At 43.3% G+C, this 19029-nt stretch overlaps 2 protein-coding genes across 5 annotated transcripts in view; one reads left to right on the top strand and one right to left on the bottom strand.

Annotated features, from left to right (window-relative positions):
• SS18L2 (SS18 like 2) overlaps nt 1–19029 on the top strand; it is a 283426-nt gene that overhangs the window by 149416 nt on the left and 114981 nt on the right. The window lies entirely within an intron of this gene.
• WTIP (WT1 interacting protein) overlaps nt 1–19029 on the bottom strand; it is a 55962-nt gene that overhangs the window by 24324 nt on the left and 12609 nt on the right. For 3 of the 4 annotated variants that reach the window (XR_008331801.1, XR_008331802.1, XM_053399314.1), the window contains exon 2: nt 9048–9149. The exons of the other annotated variant lie outside the window; for it this stretch is intronic. Coding sequence is in view for 1 of the 3 variants with exons in the window: in XM_053399314.1 (XP_053255289.1) it covers nt 9048–9149 (102 nt within the window). In the remaining 2 variants the exon portion in view is untranslated. The remainder of the gene's footprint in view (nt 1–9047; nt 9150–19029) is intronic. 4 annotated transcript variants of the gene reach the window in all.

The following is a 19029-nucleotide window of genomic DNA, read 5'->3' as shown; positions in this document are numbered from 1 at the left end:
TCACAGGGCAGGAAGATAAATCAGGAGTTGCTACTCTCTAGCATATTTACACAACCACCACATGTTGATCAGGGTTCCCTCTACCTCGTGGCACTTCCAGCATAAATTAGACCTTTTTTAAAATAAATTTTCACTAATTTGCTGGGTGTCAAGTACCACCAGTACATCATCTTTTGTAGGTTTTCCTTAATAAGATAACAGGCAGAGAAATTCATGGTTTCCCCCCCATAATTTTTCCAATGAGGACAATTCTATGCTGTAACCAATATCTATGGCCCATTTTGTCATTGTCACCTTTACCATCTCATCTTTGGTCTCTCACTCCAGTAGCAGTTTATAAATTTTCAAGATTAATTTATCACCCTTTCCTATTGCAATTTTTTTGAATTCTGAACTCATTTCCGCAAATACCTTTTCTTTATTGTCTCTTTTATATAACTCGTTCACCTGAAAGTACTGAAATCAATCTACAGTATGATCCAAAATCTCTCCTCTCTCCTCCTTCTCTAAACTCTATAAGGTGGCCCACTTCTCATCCATGTTCAACCTTGTCACTCAGACCACCTCAGTTGGTTATATCCATCTTGGGGGTTTTCTTTCTAAAAGATCTTTGTGTCTCTGCCAAACCATGTATGTACTTCACTTATGACATGGTTTTGGAAACCTTTGGGCACCCTTGATTTGTCATAATGCAGATATGCATGCCATCCAAAGCATAGATCAAAACGTTCTAAGTCTAAAATGTTGGTATCTCTTAGCTCCATCCATTCTTTCATCCAGTAGATGCACGCTGCCTCATAATAAAGTCGGAGGTCTGGAAGGGCAAAACTCCCTCTTTCTCTTATGTCTGTCAGATTTTTATACTTAATTCGGGGTTTGTTTGTTTGTTTGTTTAAAAAACTGTTAGCCCTGGCTTAGGTGGTGGTTAGAGAACTGGGGTTTCATTGCAGGAAGCAAAATACCTCAGACCATCACTGTGTATCATTACAGCCCACAAGGATTAGAAACTTGCTTATTAGAATGAAAGCAGAGATTCTCCAGAAGCTGAATTCTGCACCTATAATTACATTGTATTGCTGGGCTCCTGCGGAATGGCAGCACACACAATGCTCTGTTGAGATGCCTTGCCTACAGCACCTCATGTGAGCTGAGCAGATTCTTAGAGCCGATGGAAGTGGCAGTTCAAAACATCTGAAGCAGGGGTCGGCAAGGTTTACCTTGCCTGGGCCAGTTCACTCCAGCAGAGATGTCTCAGTGGGCTGGATTGCACACGCACCCATGATTTCCGGCATCTGCGCCTGCACAGATGCGATTTCCGGTGCTGCGGAAGTGGTTCCCCGCGCAGCACTGGTTTGGCGCAGCGTGTGGTAACTTGTGGAGCGGGTGGCTCGGTTCGGGGGTGGCTCATGGGCCAGTTAAATGACCCCCATGTGCCTTAGGATGCCTACCCCTGATCTGAAGGGCAACAGGTTGGCAGAGGCTGTTCTAGAATATGCAGTGATTCCAGGGAAAGGTGGAAAAGCTCCAAAAGGTAAGGAAGTTTGAAAGCTAAGCTCTAGCTGAAGGAAGCAGTCAACAGGGAGGTCTGCCCTACAACCAAGATATTTGCAGGAAGCAAGCCTCCTTGTACATATTCAACTCCCTATCCCCACCAGCCCTTAAAAAAACAAACAAAAAACCTTCCCAGTACCAGAAACAAAGGTTGAGAGAGAATTAATTCTGTGCCAAAATTCCTCTCAAAATGAGATACTGCACCTTGGCAGGAGTTACTATTCACAGGTTGCATCCCAAATCATTAAGTGGATACCACAGGCCTGGCTGCACCAATTTATATTCTCCGTAGTGGGATTCCAAACACAGAATCCCTTTTGCACCTGCACTCCCTTTTGATTTGGAGGAATGCAGGATCAGATCCCCAAACATACATTTTCTGTTATGCTAAGGTTCCTGCGGCTCCGCTCCAGTGAGAACAAACATACCTTTATTTATTTTTTTCTAAAAAGGAATTGTAGTTTCAACTAACAGGCCAGAAAAAGCTGAAAAGACCTTTTGTTACGGAGGGCAAAAATGTCTGGAGTATAAGTTGTACAAACACACTCACATTTTCTGGACTAAAACTGATTGCATTCTAGTCCGTCCGTCCTGCCCCCCCAATGCATCAAAAGACACTGAAATATTTTAGAATTCTTTGCTGCTGCCTAATAAAGATGGAACTGGAGGCAAAGTCGCTATTTAAAAACAAAATGAAATAAAGCTCCAAGAGCAGCTGAATCCCAGGAATAATTTTGCAAAGACTGGGAACAATCCACCAACAGTTTTTCCCTCATAAGCCCCACAAATGGAGGGGCGTAACGCACGTAACTCTCTTTCCTTTCAAACAGACCCTATTGCAGTAGAAGGAGTGTCTCCAATATTTGCACGAGATCCTTTAAAGAAAGACTAACACAGAAAATGGGGCAATACAAAACAAAAATCTCACAGCGCTATTTTTCAGGGAGCTTGCATATATTTAGTTACTAAAACTATTGGGATGCAAATCTCAAAATGTGCAAGCCTTCACTTAGCCAATAAATACAGAAACTGGCATACATTGTCCTTGCATAATAAAAGGCTCGCTGGTAAAATAGCAGGAGCTCTACGTAAATAAGCAACATTCTTCTTGGCTGAGGTCACTGACTCACTCTATTCTACTTCACCCCAGTCTGGAATCTGACAATTTAAGTATGGGAGAGGGAGGCACTGCCACTCTTCAGCCCCCTCCCCGTACACACACAGACACACACACACACACAGCGGATTTCATTTTAAATGCAGTTTTAAATTTTAAAGAGAGGCATCCTATGACAGTAGCAAGACACAAATATTTTAATTAAGGATATGAAAGGCTTGTGAAATTATCCTAAAAAGACAAAGGAAATGCCACTCACAATTCAAAGTTTAGGAAAATGTGTCCATGTTGTATATGTGTAGATAGGTACCTCAAATGTACTATGTTTACTTTATATTTTATCTATATTCATGAGACAAAGTACGACCAGTTAGAATTTCTTTTAGAAATCCGTTGGCTGCATTGCACACTATCAACAAGCACAGGGGCTGTATGTCGGCAACAGAATATGGCCTTGGGCCCAAGTTTAGCTTCTTGGGAAACTCAGCTATTATTTATTTTTCTTGTTATTTTAAGAAAAGCATGTTTTTAGATTTTGGACCTCTGAAAATGCACTTGAAAGTATATGAGCAGGACGAGGAGGCTGAATATGAGTGCTTTGAGTCAAGAAGACTCAAGATCTACCCACTCTGGAAGAATGGCAGATGAAGTTGATTGACTGTATGGGACTGGCAGAAATGACCGGCAGGATCCGCGACCAGGGAGAAAAGGCAGCAGAAGAAGATTGGAAGAAATTCAAGGATTATCTACAGAAATATTATAAAATTAATGAACTTTGAAAAGATGTTGGTTTGAACTTTGGTGGTCTCTAGCTGTTATGATAAAGATAATGGGGATTATAATTGTTTATGTTATTAAATTTAAAAAAAAGTTGAATGGAAAATAAGGTTTTATTTTAAAAGGAATGTTAAGAGATTAGGATTTGCCGAATTAATAAATTGAACTAGAGAACAAGAAGGGGAGGTATGAGGAAGTCAAAGAAACATGTGAATGAAAAACTGTTATTGAAACCGAATTGTTTTTAATATTTTTCTTTTCCTTTTTCTTTTTGTGTTTATATAAAATTGGAAAATTCAATAAATATTCATTTTAAAAAAAAAAAAAAAGAATATGAGTGCTTTGAATAGGAAACATTTTCTGAGCACATACAGGGCAGGATTCTGCCCAAAATGTATTTACGGTGGTACCTTGGTTTACAACCACAACCCGTTCCAGAGATCTGTTTGTAAACCAAAACAGGTTGAACCTAAGGCACGCTTTCGCCAATGGGGCCTCCAAAAAAAATTTGTTCGTAATCCAAAAACAAAAAACAAAAAACGGGTTGTAATCCAAAAGAAGTTTGCAAACTGGGACACGCACTTCTGGGTTTGACGTGTTTGTAATCCAAAATGTATGCAAACCAGACTGTTTGCAAACCAAGGTACCACTGTATTAATTTGAAAATGTACAGAATATTCCAAAGTGACTTTCCAGATACAATAAAATCAGTTAATGAATATCTATAAAACATAACTAAAAGCATCAGTAAAGCATCAGTAGATATTGGTTGGTTTAAATAAAAGTTCATGATGAGCAGTCCTGCCTAAGTAGTAAAGGTAAAGGTAAAGGGACCCCTGACCATTAGGTCCAGTTGCGGACGACTCTGGGGTTGTGGCGCTCATCTCGCTTTACTGGCCGAGGGAGCCGGCGTACAGCTTCTGGGTCATGTGGCCAGAATGACTAAGCCACTTCTGGTGAACCAGAGCAGTGCACGGAAATGCCGTTTACCTTCCAAAAAGAAGGGAGGGGTGGTTCCTGACAAATCTCTACAGGCAGCGAGTTCCACAGGGCAGCAGGGACTGTTACCCTAAAGACTCAGTCCCTAGCGAAGGCCAACTGAACCCCAAGGGCCAAAGTGCCCCATCAGAGGATCTCCAGGATTGAGGTGGAGGATCGAATGCAACAGAATACAGAGCAATTGCATTGAGAGGCTGTCATGTCCAACAGACCTCAAACAACAGTGCCATCCCTCCCACTTCTAGGATGGCAACTCTCAAACTGCACTTTCAGCAAACACTGGAAACTACAGTGGTACCTCCGGTTGCGAATGGGATCCATTCCGGTGGACTGCTTCTGCGCATCAAAACCCAGAAAAATACTTCCAGGTTTGTTGCATTCATATCCCGAAGTTTACATATCCAGAGGGAAATGTAAGCAGAGGAACGACTGTAATTGCTAATCCTACTATTGGAGCATAGTGGAGCTACTTGTTCAGTTCATATGGAGTGCCAGTGATGCTCCAAAGGCCTAGCTAGGCCCACATGAACTGAGTGGGCATCCTGAAGCCTTGAAAACATGCAGGGATGGCATGACAGAAACTTGGGGTGCCTCAGCGCAAATATATATAGAAAACATCCCTTAGAAAGTTGAAGGGAGGTGGGGCAAGGCGAAATCACTACTTTAAGATAATATTTCTCTTATTAAAATTCTTTTTTTACTGAATTTATACCCCACCCTTCCTCCCCAAGGAGTCCAGGGTAGCAAACAGATATACAGTTTAAAAACAAAAGGAAAGTGGTGGTGCTTTTACAATCATGTCTCTGCTAACTAGCTTTCTGTTGAAATTTTTTCTCTCTCTCTCTCTCTCTCTCCCTCCCTCCCTCATTGATTGAATTTACTGTATTTTTCGCTCTATAACACGCACCAGACCATAACACGCACGTAGTTTTTAGAGGAGGAAAACAAGAAAAAAATATTCTAAACAAAATAGTGGATATATGATTTTTTTTGGGGTTCATGCTGTGGCCACAGACATGTGATCTGACAGTGAGTTTGGAGTAGCCCAATGCAAAAATCCTGAGGATCCATGCTTTGTAACCATGGAGGAGGGAAGGAAGGGGAACCATGGATCCTCTGCTCACGACTGCAGCAGATCCCCCCCGCCACCCGCAGGCATTCGCTCCATAACACGCACAGACATTTCCCCTTACTTTCTAGGAGGAAAAAAGTGAGTGTTATGGTGCAAAAAATACGGTATATATCGCCCTATACCCGGAGGTCTCATGGCAGTTCACAGAAAAGATCACAATATATAAAATAAAAACAATAACCCAATAACACCTCCCCAAAAGAGCCACATTTTAAAAGAGTATAGGATGTCAATCAGATCAACCAAAGGCCTGGTTTTTGCCTGGCGCCTAAAGGCTGTATAATTAATGTTCTTAAGGAGACTGTGGCCCTCTGAAACATTAAGCCAGAAATAACCATTTGTTCCATTTTGTGATTTCAAGAATGAACAGAAGTAAAAACACTGCTATGCAGAGCTCAGGCCAAAAGCCAGGGTCAAGGAGTGCTCTTTCAGAGGTCCCCATGGGCAAGTCTCTGCAGCTAACTTTGGGCTAACTCATGGAGAAGGCGGAAGGGTGGCTGTTTGAGCAGGCCTTGCGCCAAGCCAGCCTCTCAGATCAGCCACTCAGCTGCAGCCACGTCCCGACATCGGTTCCAGTTCCCACAACTGGTTGACATAATGTGGGATTATTTTTTATAAGCCTCCTAGGAATGTTAAAAATATATGATCAAGGCAGTGGGAAGTGGGAGGTCATGCATGGGGGGAGGGGGGCAAGAACCCACTCCCTTGGGTAATTTTTGTATTTTCCATCTACCCTTTCATTAATAGTTAACACAACATTGTTGGATGTGGAGAGAGAAGGGCCACAAATCACACCCAAGCAGACCCTATGCCAGGGCATTATAAACAAAAAGTTCTGTAGCCATCCAGTAACAAATAAATATAGTAGTAAGTTTTATATGACTGCCCATCGACAAACATTCCCTGGGGGGCTCGCAAATATTATGGTATCAAAAATGCAACACAATAGTTAAAATCAATAAAAGACAGCAAAATATTTCCTTGTAACAGAGACAGCATAAACTGATTACAGCTTCTGTTGAAACACAGTCATAACAGTTCAAGGTTAATTTTACTACAAAACCCTGCAGCAAGAAAAAACAGAATTCAGCCACCTGGTTGCTCAGGACCTTTAAAAATGTGGTAATTTATGTCCTCTCCTTCCACCATGGAGCTTAGGGTGGTGTTCATGGCTTTCCCTATGCCCTCTCATTTTATCCTCCTCACAACCCTGTGAGGCAGGCCAGGCTGAAAGAGTGGCTGGCCCAAGATCACCTAGTGGGCTTCATGACAGACCAGGCGGATTTGAACTCAAGTCTCCCCAAAACCATATCCCATACTCTAATCAAATCACAACACTAGCACAAACATCTTAGGCAAACCGTTGGTCTACTATTGGCTTCTGCCAACCGTTCAGGTATCTGAAAACTCATCCCTTTCCTTATTTTTCTTTCCTCTAGGAGGAATGTGTGTCATTCTTTTGGCTTTTCCACACACTATATAGAAGACTTCCAATAAGATTTTGATTAAGTCCCTCACCAAATATACATGAGTAAGCCCAGTGCTCATGGAATGTGCAGAGGTCCTACAACTCCCATCAGCCGCAGCATCATATGGTCATGGTGACTGGGGCTAATGGAAGTTCTAGTTCAAAACAGCTGGAGCGCACCAGGTTCACAAAGCCACACTGATCAAAACCAGGGAGATGTATATGGTGGAGGCAATGTGCACAGGTGGCCTCAATTTATTAATTCGTTTATTCATTCACTCACTCACTCATTAGACATTTATCCATGCTCAGTAACAACTGCTCTCTGGCTAATGAAAAAACATGCTTTAAAAAGTTAAAAATCACAAAATCCATGTACAGTGGTACCTCGGTTTAAGAACAGCCCTGTTTACGTACTATTCGGTATACAAACTCCGCAAAACCGGAAGTAGTGTTCTAGTTAGTGAACTTTACCTCGGTCTATGAACGGAAGCTGAGTGGTGGAAGGGCACCGGCGGTGGGAGGCCTCATTAGGGAAAGCACGCCTCAGTTTAAGAACGGCTTTGGTTTAAGAAACGACTTCCGGAACGGATTAAGTTCATAAACCAAGGTACCACTGTAAAACTGTATCAACGAGACGAGGATGGATTTTTAATTGTAAAAACTTATTTAAATCTTTTTACCAAACAACACCCCCCCAACAAATCCACATAAATAAAATTCTTTTTTAGAAGCACTAACACTAAACATCTGCTTTATTTTATGCCATTTTATTTTGATTTTGATTTTGTTGCTTATATGCTATGTTTTATTGCATGCCACTCTGAAATTGTTTTTCCAATAAAAAGGGATAGAAATATTTTAAATAAATAAATACAGTCAATTTAAATCAGAGAAGTCTACAAACCATGGCAAGCAGCCATGCAAGTCCTACAAAGTTATACAACCACATTAGCAACCACCCAGCAAAATCCAACATATTTTAAAAACAGAGTTTAAAAGGCCCATGAAAATAAATTTTCCTTGTGTCAAAGAGTCATTAAAATAGGTGCTGGGACAACCCCTCTGCAGAAGGTACTCCAAAACTGAGAGGCTGCCCCTGAGAAAGCCCTTATCATCTTAAATATTCTCCAGTATCTGTGCAGGTAGATCTCATCTTAGGTTGATTTTACATGAATGATCACAGCTTTATGCCGACAGCTGGAAAATAAATATATGGGATAGAAGAACAGGAAAACCCCCTGGAAGGGTCATCTGAGATCTCACAAAATCTCACAGGACCTCGTTGGAGCCTTACAGGACCTTCCAGAGTCCTCATGCAACTCAGAGGTGGCTTTAGGGTAGCATGACTGGTTCAGCCGCACTGAATATTGCACTGTAGGGGGTGCTACAACAATGCTGTAGCATGGAGCATGAGAAGGGGGAGCAGGGAGAGGGTCAAATTTTAAGGTGCTGCTGAAATTTGAGAGCCCAAAGTCTGTTACTGCACAACAGTCCCAGTTCCTGGTAAGCAAGGAGGGCAGTTTAAAAAAGCTCCCCATCTTGCATGGGGGGCAAGGCCTGCTCAATGCAGGCTTTAGACATGTAGAGTTCCAGGAGCCATTCTGGCTTTGCATGATTTTGCTTATATACACATTAGCCAGGAATGTAACCCCTGCATATGATGAGACCTGCCTGGACACTTTGGAAACATAGCAATAAAAATGAAGCGTCACTTTCCAGCTGAAATTGGACCACCACAGGTATTCTGCTCTACAGTGGGTTAAGTAGAGCACCAGTCACCTCACTTCTGGTGAGTCACAGCATCACTACTTTTGCAATCCATTATAACCTGCAGATTTCCCCAAGTATTCCAAATTTTGCCTTCATTTTACAGTTAGACCTTCGATTCATCAAAATGCCATGAACGCAGTGAAGGCACCCCAAGGGACAGGCCTCAAAATCCAACAGGGGCACAAGTTAAGGCATTTTTTTGCAAGAGGCCATAAAAGCACGCAACTTACCACAAGAGCAGCATGTAAAGCAGTTGGTGTGGTAGAGGTTCCCCATGGCCTGGCAAGCCTGGCTGGCCCCGTATATCCCCTTTCCGCACTTGATACAAATGCCTATGGAGAAGAGAGAGAAGGAAAATTAGAGCCCAGTAAAAATCCAGCTAACAGCTGCAAACGCCTAACCAGCAGGCACTACCAACCCATGAAGCCAGTTGTTCTTATTGCTCAATAGGTGCCAGGAGTTATATATTTAATTGCATTTTGATCCCACCTTTTTTCTCCAAGGAGCTCAAGGTGGTCAACATGGTTCTCCCCCTCCTCATTTAATCCCCACAACAACCCTTTGAGGTAGGTTAAGCTAAGAGGCAGTGACCCAAGGCCCAAGGTCACCTAGGGTGCTTCATGGCCAAGTAGGGATTTGAAACCCCGTTTCTCCCAGGTCCTAGTCCGACACTAACCACTACATGAGTGCTCTCCAACCTTGGGTCCCCACAAGCTGTTGGACTACAACTCCTATCATTCCCAGCCAGTTTAGCCAGTGGTCAGAGATTATGGGAGTTGTAGTCCAACAACATATGGGGACCCAACACTGCAGTATCCCACACAGGCTTTCAGTCATTTATTTCAGCATGGAACGTTGCAGCTATTAAGTGCTAGTAACTGCTCCCCCCCCCCCCCCGTTCCTTAAGAAGAAAAGACAACACACACAAAAGCTAAATTTCCAAAAATTGAATTCTGAGAGGGCTAGCCAATGCCACTAAAGACAGATCAGGATTCCAGATGATCTTAAGAGATTGGAGAACTGGGCCCCAACTAACAAAATGAATTGCAATACGGACGAATGTAAGAATAAGATGGGGGACACCTCACATGCCAGCAGTAAATGTGAAAAGGATCCAGAGGTTTAGTAGACCACAAGCTAATGTGAGTTAACCATGTGATGCAGCAGCAAAAAAAAGCCAATGCTGTTCTAGGCTACATCAACAGATGTAGTGTGTAGTGTGTAGTGTATAGTGTTCAGATCAAGGGAAATAATAGTACCACTCTCTTCTACCTTGGTCAGACCACACCTAGAATACTGTGTCCAATTCTGGGTGCCACAATTTAAGAAGGATGTTGACAATGGCTTCAAGTTACACAATAGGAGATTCTGACATCAGGAAGACCTTTCTGCTGGGAAGAGCTGTTCTGACAGTGGACCCATGAGAGAGGTGGTGGACCCTACTTTCTTGGAGTTTTTAAAGCAAAGGTTGGATGGCCATCTGGCATATATGATCTATTTGCAGGGGGCTAGAGTCCCTTACAATTCTATGATTCATGGCTCAGCGTATCTGCTCAAAACAGAACTTGCACGCCACAGACATGGGGGAGTAGGGCTGAGCCAGAGCTGTGTCATTTTGCAACACCATCTATCTATGTATGGAGCTTTTCAGGCTAACATAAACTGGCCCTATCTTGAGATTCCAACTGTAGGAGAGGCCACTGACGGAATTAGCAGATGCAGCAAAGAGGGCTTGGTCTTCATTTCAGCTGAGGCTGAGGGACAAAGGTGTAGTCTGCCAAAAGAAGGATGGAAGAGGTGGCTTTGAAGAAAGGTTGGAAGAACACGGATGTCCTGGGAGAAGTTCTAGGCGTAAGGGACACCAAGAGAGAGTCAGACTATTGAAGGAGAGGAGGGCATTTGCAGGAATATAAGGTAGAAATATTGGGGAAAGCATGACTGGGAAAAGCCAGCAAGACACTGGTTAGTTCTGTTCCTTTCTGTAGGAGTGGTGAGCTTATTAGAAACAACCCATCTCAAGAAGCCAACAGACTCCCAAGAGCCCCTAGGGAGTTTCCATCAGGTATGGCGTCAACAGACTTGTGTAGTTGACACCATTGTTCCTAAGTGGACTCTTGTTATAAAGAGAGTAATTGACAGTTGACTGCAACACAAGTTGAATGTTCATAAACTCAGTAAACTGCAGCTGAAACCCACTTTACAGCTTGGCACATGCAACGGGCACATATACTGATACATACAGGAGCTTTCTCTGTTGTGCACACACCCCTTCAATTGTGGAGTGTCCTTCCCCTACCCTGGAAGGGCTGATGATGATGAGTCTAAAGGGATTCCACCATCAAGTAAAAATAATCTTCTTGTTCCAGGAAGTTGGGAGTAAAATAGTAAAAGCACCCTGTGGTTTTAGTATTCCTATGTTGCTGTTGCTGACAGTTTATCTGGTTGGTTTCATCATTGTGGTGTATTTGAAGTACAGTGGTACCTCTGGTTACGTACTTAATTCATTCCGGAGGTCCGTTCTTAACTTGAAACACCACTTTAGCTAATGGGGCCTCCCACTGCTGCCGCGCCACCGTGCGATTTCTGTTCTCATCCTGAAGCAAAGTTCTTAACCCGAGGTACTGTTTCTGGGTTAGCGGAGTCTGTAACCTGAAGTGTCTGTAACCTGAAGCGTATGTAACCCGCGGTACCACTGTATTGCTAGAAACTGCCCCACTCTACAGTTTTAGAAAATAATAATAATAATAATATATTACACATGTCTACCATCATGTCTAAAGACCCAAGTAGTTTTGAAGCAATGGAAATGAGATCTTCCAAAAGGAGGTGTTTACAATTCCCAAAGAGGAATACGCAATACATACTGTGTAGAACAGCCCAGGAAATGTCACCATACAATTACACTGGAGCACAGTAGTGTACAAGCAGCACTGCTCAATGCTGCCTCAGCTGAAGTTTTTGCCCTATTAACTAAGTTTATTTTTGGCCATGCAAACAGCTCTTTTAGAGTCCTCTGGCACCTCGCTGCCGCCATCTGCACTCTTTCAGAATCTGAGCACATCAGTGACTGACTGACTGCTGCTGCTGACATTTCAAGCCAGGAGAAACAACCCCTTTGATTCTCCTGTTCTCATTCCAAAGATGGCAGAAGTCCATTTCCTTGCCTTTTGAGAGCTCATTCACAAACACAGCTAGATGCTGCCCATCCTTTTGCAAATTCATTGACAGTGCTCTCTCTCCTGGGAAACACTGTGGCATGAGGATCTGTTGCCCATTACCCCTGCTTCCAAAGCCATTAGTCCAACAGGAGCAGATCACTGGCAATTTCAATTCATTTCACCAAAAAACACAGCACTGAACAGCTGCCAGGTTGAAAATTATGTAGCTTAAGCAAGGTGTATTATAAATAATATAACAGGGGTGTACTGTCCACCCTGCTGCACACCCTCCCTAAGTGATCAGGTGGAGGTAATCTCAAATGTGATATTAGAAAACCCTCTCATGGTGGTTATGGTAGAACTTGTATATTCACACTGATTCATGTTATAGGCTTTAACAACAGCAACGGCAGTTTTCCAGCTTTTTAGTTCTATGGGCAGCATTTCATACTGTAAACAGAGGCGGTCTTTGGAATAAGGCACAACCATAGACCAAACATTATATTGTGTCAGTTCAACAACTATACAGAAGGATCTTTTACTACTAAATCAATTAAGGGTGCATTCAGATGTGGGGAATATTGCATTAGTTTTTCTGATGATAATGCTCTGCACTTCTGTCCTGTTTACAAATGTTCCTCACACACTGCAGTACCTATTGTGATATGACACTGGGACTGTTCAACTAGTATGCCAGCATGTCACATTGAATTTCACCACACCAGTGGGTGTGGTATGAAACAATAATGAACATCACTGAAAAAGGTCACCCTCCCTCATCCCTTCCACACATGCATGCTGCTTCTGTTCACCCATGAAAACAGCAGGAAAAAACTGTATGCTGGTATACCACCTCAAATTTCACTACTTTACTCCCATGATTTTCAGGGTTAAGAGGACTGCAATTGGTTATTTTCTGGAATCAAATAACATGGAAATGAGCACTAAACACGTGCAACATCCTGTTAGTTCAAATATAATGTGGAAACCTAAGAGTTTGGGAAACTTTGGGGAAATTGAACAACAGTCTATCAGGGGAATAAAACAAGGTTGCCTAATGGCAATTATCCTGTTTAATAATTATATAAATGACATAGTCCATATACTGGAAACAGAGGATGTGGGCTCACCTGTTACATACGGCAGAAAGGTTTAGAATTTAATGTATGCAGATAAACTAGTGTTAATATCGCTTACCTGGTTAGGTGTGAAGAAACTACTTAAAAAGGCTTATAGTATAAGATAAATTATATTGAATCCAAAATAATGTTATTTGGACATTGCTCACCAAAACATAACTGGCAAATAGATGGGCACACAATAGAACAAGTCTATATGTGCAAGAATTTGGGTATTCTCTTTGAAGAGAATTTATACAGTACTGGAAAGCACACTGGGAGTCTAGCCAAGCAAGTGAGTGGAGCAATACAAAAGTTTCCCCCCACCCCCCAATACAAAAGAGTGACAGAAGTCAACCCCTGCTTTGAAAACATTTCAAGCCAAGGTGATTTCCCAACTGCTGTAGGGCTCAGAGATGGGGTGGGGGAATAAAATGTGGATTAAACTACTAGAAATAGAACCGATTTATTTATTTTTAACGAAGACTGTTAGGTCCCTCACCTCTCAGAATGCCAGCCTCTGTCCCTTGGCCATAGATGGACTGGGCCACCACTGAATTAAGGACAGAAGTGGCACTATTGAAATCTCATAAGCATATACACATCTCATCAGAAGAATGGGACATCATCTTTCAAGCAACATGGGAAGTCAATGTGAAATTATTCAAAATCTATTACAAAAGTATAATCTGCCAGAATCATTTAGGCCCACTTAGACAAAAAAAGAACCAGGGAACAGGTTTTTACAGCTCAGAATTAATTCAGAAACCTTCTGGCCCTATTAAGAGCTTTTGAACTTAAACAGGAAAGGTCTTAACTTATTTTGCATGTATAACCCTTATAGAAAATTGGTTATTTTGTCTCTCCTCCTCTGCCTCCCCACTCCCCAACCCACTTCTTTTGCTACTTCCCACACTGTCAAGATAAAGAAAGTAAAATCCTTGTGGCTGGGACCTGCCCTTTTAAAAATCTACAATATACTGTATAACACCATATACAGTTATATAAATAAAATGTTTATTGATAATTTAAATAGGACTCTGAGTCTTAACATACTTAACAGAAATAAAATGCAGAGCATACATACATATTAAGCCGGCACTAACTTTGCTTCAGGAGCAATCTAAGTTTCTTCTTCTGAGTAACACAACACTGCATTCCTGACAGAGATACAGGGATGGTGAGCAGATAAAACACTGAAAGACTTGGGGACGCAGAAGCTTCTCATGGGTGTCCCAGATGTGGGGAAACTGGGAATTTCTGGGGATGAGCTATTAAAATTATTCCTTAAATCTCAGGACTATAGGCCACAATCCTCCATTCCACTGAGCATTGAGGCAGTTAAAGGAAAGGATGGTACCTCATAGTGCAGTACAGTTCAAACTGAGACAGAAGCCGATGTTCTCAGGCTGTATGTGATTGATCATACTACTCAAGAACAAGTACATCTTTGCTTGTAACTGGGTTGTAAGGTAAAGAAGGTAAAGGACCCCTGGACTGTTAAGTCCAGACAAAGGTGACTATGGGGTGCAGCGCTCATTTCACTTCAGGCTGAGGGAGCTGGAGTTTGTCCATGGACAGATTTCCAGGTCAAGTGGCCAGCATGACTAAACCGGTTCTGGCGCAACAAAACACTGTGACGGAAGCCCACAAGGAAACACCATTTGCCTTCCCGCCACCGTGGTACCTATTTATCTACTTGCACTGGTATGCTTTCAAACTGCTAGATTGGCAGAAGGGAGGACAAAGCAATGGGAGCTCACCCCGTTGTGTAGATTCAAACTGCCGACTTTCTGATCAGCAAGCCAAAGAGGATCAGTGGTTTAGACCACAGTGCCACCCAATCCCAATAACTGGGTTGTAGCGTATACTAACTGAAGTTAGAGAAGACTCAGTTAAATTAACAGACTCAAATAAATAATGTCCATTAATTTCCATGAGTCACAGGCTGGAAAAAGGCCCTAAGAATGTCCACCGAAGCCACCAGCACAAGCACCACACAAAACCATTACTCAAGGGAGTCTAAAGAGGCCAGATCTAAAACAGGTCTAAAGAAATCTAGCGAGGACACTAACCAGATAATGAACCTCCCCACCCAATTCATATTTCCTCATTGATGCCTCCTGCTCTTCCCCTTAGGAATGAAATAAAATCATCAACACACTGGCTTGGGGACAGGAGGCAACAAAATGAGTACTTATCTCTCCACTAACTTTATATGCATGAATGTGCAAAATGTCTAGAAATTGTGGGTGCCAAGGGCACATTCCAGCAAAGGAAAAGGCACTTGAGGGAGTTGCACAGCAAGGCCTTTGGGGGGTGTAGCCTAGGGAGTGTCTCAAGGGTCAGATGGAGAGATTGGAGGGCCTCATTTAGCCTGCAGGCTATGGGCCCCATTCTCATGACATAAGAGGTGTCCTGCTGAATCAGGCCAAAAGGACCATCTAGCACAGCACATCCTTTCTCCAGCAGTGGCCATTGAGATGCCTGTGAAAAGCCCACAAGTTGGGCATGACTAAGGCAGCTGCCATCTTGTTTGAGCCCATCATATGGCAAGCAGGTACAGGGCCTCTGACTGAATGCAAGGGCTGGATTGAGCCATCATAGCCAATAGCCACTAACACACCCACCCTGAATAAATTCACAGAAAAACCACCCACGTTGCTAGTCCTCACCACATAAGAAGAGCCTTCTGGAACAGGCCAGCATCCTGTTCCTACAGTGTCCAACAAGATGCCTGTTGAAAACCTGCAGGCAGGACCTGAATTTGAGAGCCCTCTCCCCTCCTGTGACTTCCAGCAACTGGCACTCTCTCTGAAGTGTTACTACTGCCTCTGATTACTATGGAGGCAGAGCACAGCCATTCTGGTTAGTAGCAGCTATTGATGGTGGCCTTACATTGCATGAATTTGTCCAATTTTGTTTTACAACCATCCAAGTTGGTAGTACATTTCACATACAGTGGTATTCAATTCTGTAAGAATGTCACTTCATCCCACATTGCTTGGCTCTGTTGTGAAGGCACGAACAGCCTCCACTGGTTTTGTATTAGGGGCAATGTCAAAGCTCCTTCTGTGCTACTTGCCCTGGACAAGACTGGACACTTGATGCAGTGGTACCTCAGGTTACAGACACTTCAGGTTACACACTCCACTAACCCAAATAGTACCTCGGGTTAAGAACTTTACCTCAGGATGAGAACAGAAATCGCGCACCAGCAGTGCGGCAGCAGCGGGAGGCCCCATTAGCTAAAGTGGTACCTCAGGTTAAGAACAGTTTCAGGTTAAGAATGGACCTCCAGAACGAATTAAGTTTTTAACCCGAGGTACCACTGTAATGCAGTTGGGAAGTCATGAACATGAATGGAACAAATTCAGCAACTCATAGGATTTCTGAAAGTCACAGCTGATGGGGATGGAACAGCTGTCTGGCAGAGAATCACACCATGCTGGTGGTCTTACCAAACTTACACTCACCCACCCAGGTTGGTCAACTTTACCCTCATCAACCCCCACAAAAGCTCAAAGCAGATAATCAGGCTCCACCAAACTGCAAAGAGGTTATAGTTAGAACAGAACAGATCAGGATCTAAACCAGCTTTGGAGCCTCTAATTCTGGCACAAGCTACTTCCCTTCCCAACTCCATTTTCAATGTGTAATTTGAGATTATGACACCCTGAGTGGACACAGAGCCCTCCCTCATTCATGAGAGCACAGACAGCTTGGGGAAACTCTGAGCAGAGCTGCATAGATGCTGGCCCAAGTCTGGTTTCTGTATTTTGGGACTACAACCTCCCATGGTCTCAATATCAAACTATTTCAGCAAATGAACGTTCCTACTTCTTTAACCCTCAATGAGTTATCATAAAACACTTGCTTGCTCTGTGATGGTGGCAGTGGGGGGGCTGTATCAACTTTGTAGTAGTGAAATATTCGATATTTGCAGATGTTTGTGTACTTTTAAGCTATGTTCCTATGGTATGGGGATTAACAGCAGGACAGCAAAAGTGGACACTGTGAGCCCTTACGGTTGCCAAGAGACTTATGCTTCAAGCCTGGGAGGATAAATATCCACCACCAATGGTTTGAGCACCTCACCAACCTTGCTACATTTCAGTGTAGAAACACTAATTTCATGTGCATATACTGTTTGGACATCCAGAGTGCTTATACCTTAACATGTATCATTTCGGATGGCTTTTGTATTCTCAGTGTTAACTGACACTGTGTGGCATGTTTTTCCTGTCTTTTTAAAAATCTTTGTTTGTCCCCCTCCTTTGTTAAATTTGACACTACAGATATGTAAGCACAAGGCATGCCCAATGCACAGAGACCGCAATTAGTTTACAGCTGCCCATCATCATATATTCTATGGGGAGGCTGCATGTTACCATCTACTGATGACAAGTATGCCCCACGGCTCCTTTGCTAGGGTGGGGGCTTGAGCCCAGATTCCTAGGGCAGACTCCTCATATTAGATCAGCTCCCACATAAATTTAACCATTCTAAAATCCTTTGACAGCTGTTCCGCTTCCTGGAATAGGGTTCCAACTGGGTTACACCCCATGTATTTTCCTCTGCTTCACACTGTTCCCAGGAGACAAAGATGTTTCCTGGCTCCAGCAAGGCAAGGAAAGCAAACAACTTAGGTTTTTTATTTTTCAAAAATAAAATAAAAAAACCTCAACAACCACCCTGACACAGTCAGATGATCTTCTTGGGAGATGCCCTCCTCCTGTTTCCTTGCAGACAGTCCAAATGTTTGAAACATCCCAAGTTATGTTATTCTTCAGATAAAGGATATTTCAAGACACAAAGAAAACACAGTAGCTTTGGCTGACTGCTAAATGAAACCACATGACTGTTGGGATAGGGCTGGGCTTAGCGGTTTGGTGTTTTTTTAAAAAAATGTCCTGATGGGTTATAGCATCTTTTCCCAGTGTTTGCTGGCTCTCACTGCCAATTCCATTACTGGCTGCATTCTAATAGAATTCAGTTTTTTTTAATAAAAGAAGATGGAATGAGATATCGGCAGGAAGAACACACTCCAGTAAGAGAAGCCAGATCTGCCACACCACATGCACACTGTAGGTTTGAGCCAGTCCACCACAGACATGGCACTTGCACACAGAGGAATCCCATAGGGCACAGCAGGTCTGCATTCAGCACACCAGGCCATGACTAAGCCTGCATGCCTGCCATTCCTTGTAACAGGAGCAGCCTGGTGTTCTAAGTACACACACCCAGGGGAGTGGTAGGGCTGTACTATTGCTTATGGCAGCCTTCCCCAACCTGGTGCCCTTCGGATGCTGAAATCAACAACTCTCTCCATCCCTGCCCATTGGCCATGATGGGGGCTAATGGGAGTTGAAGTCCAAAACCTCAGGACAGGTGGCTGGAAGGCTGCTTTATGAAGATCCTCTCATGTGCAAGGACAGCAGCGAGAGTGGGACTAGATCCAAGTCTTGTATCTTGAAAGGTCTGGGATATTACCTCCCATATAAGTAGGCCAACACCCAGTATTTAACATAGCATATTGAATTAATTCAACCAAAGTAATGACAGCAAGGGACGCGGGTGGCGCTGTGGGTTAAACCACAGAGCCTAGGACTTGCCGATCAGAAGGTTGGCGGTTCGAATCCCCGCGACGGGGTGAGCTCCCGTTGCTCGGTCCCTGCTCCTGCCAACCTAGCAGTTCAAAAGCATGTAAAAGTGCAAGTAGATAAATAGGTACCGCTCCGACGGGAAGGTAAACGGCATTTCCGTGCGCTGCTCTGGTTCGCCAGAAGTGGCTTAGTCATGCTGGCCACATGTACTGTACGTCGTACAGCTGTACGCCGGCTCCCTCGGCCAATAAAGCAAGCTGAGCGCTGCAACCCCAGAGTCGGCCACGACTGGACCTAATGGCCAGGGGTCCCTTTACCTTTTTAATGACA

This window comes from Podarcis raffonei, chromosome 8 (assembly GCF_027172205.1).
Source record: "Podarcis raffonei isolate rPodRaf1 chromosome 8, rPodRaf1.pri, whole genome shotgun sequence".
NCBI classification, from domain to species: Eukaryota; Metazoa; Chordata; class Lepidosauria; order Squamata; family Lacertidae; genus Podarcis; species Podarcis raffonei.
This window is presented reverse-complemented; position numbering and strand designations above follow the sequence as displayed.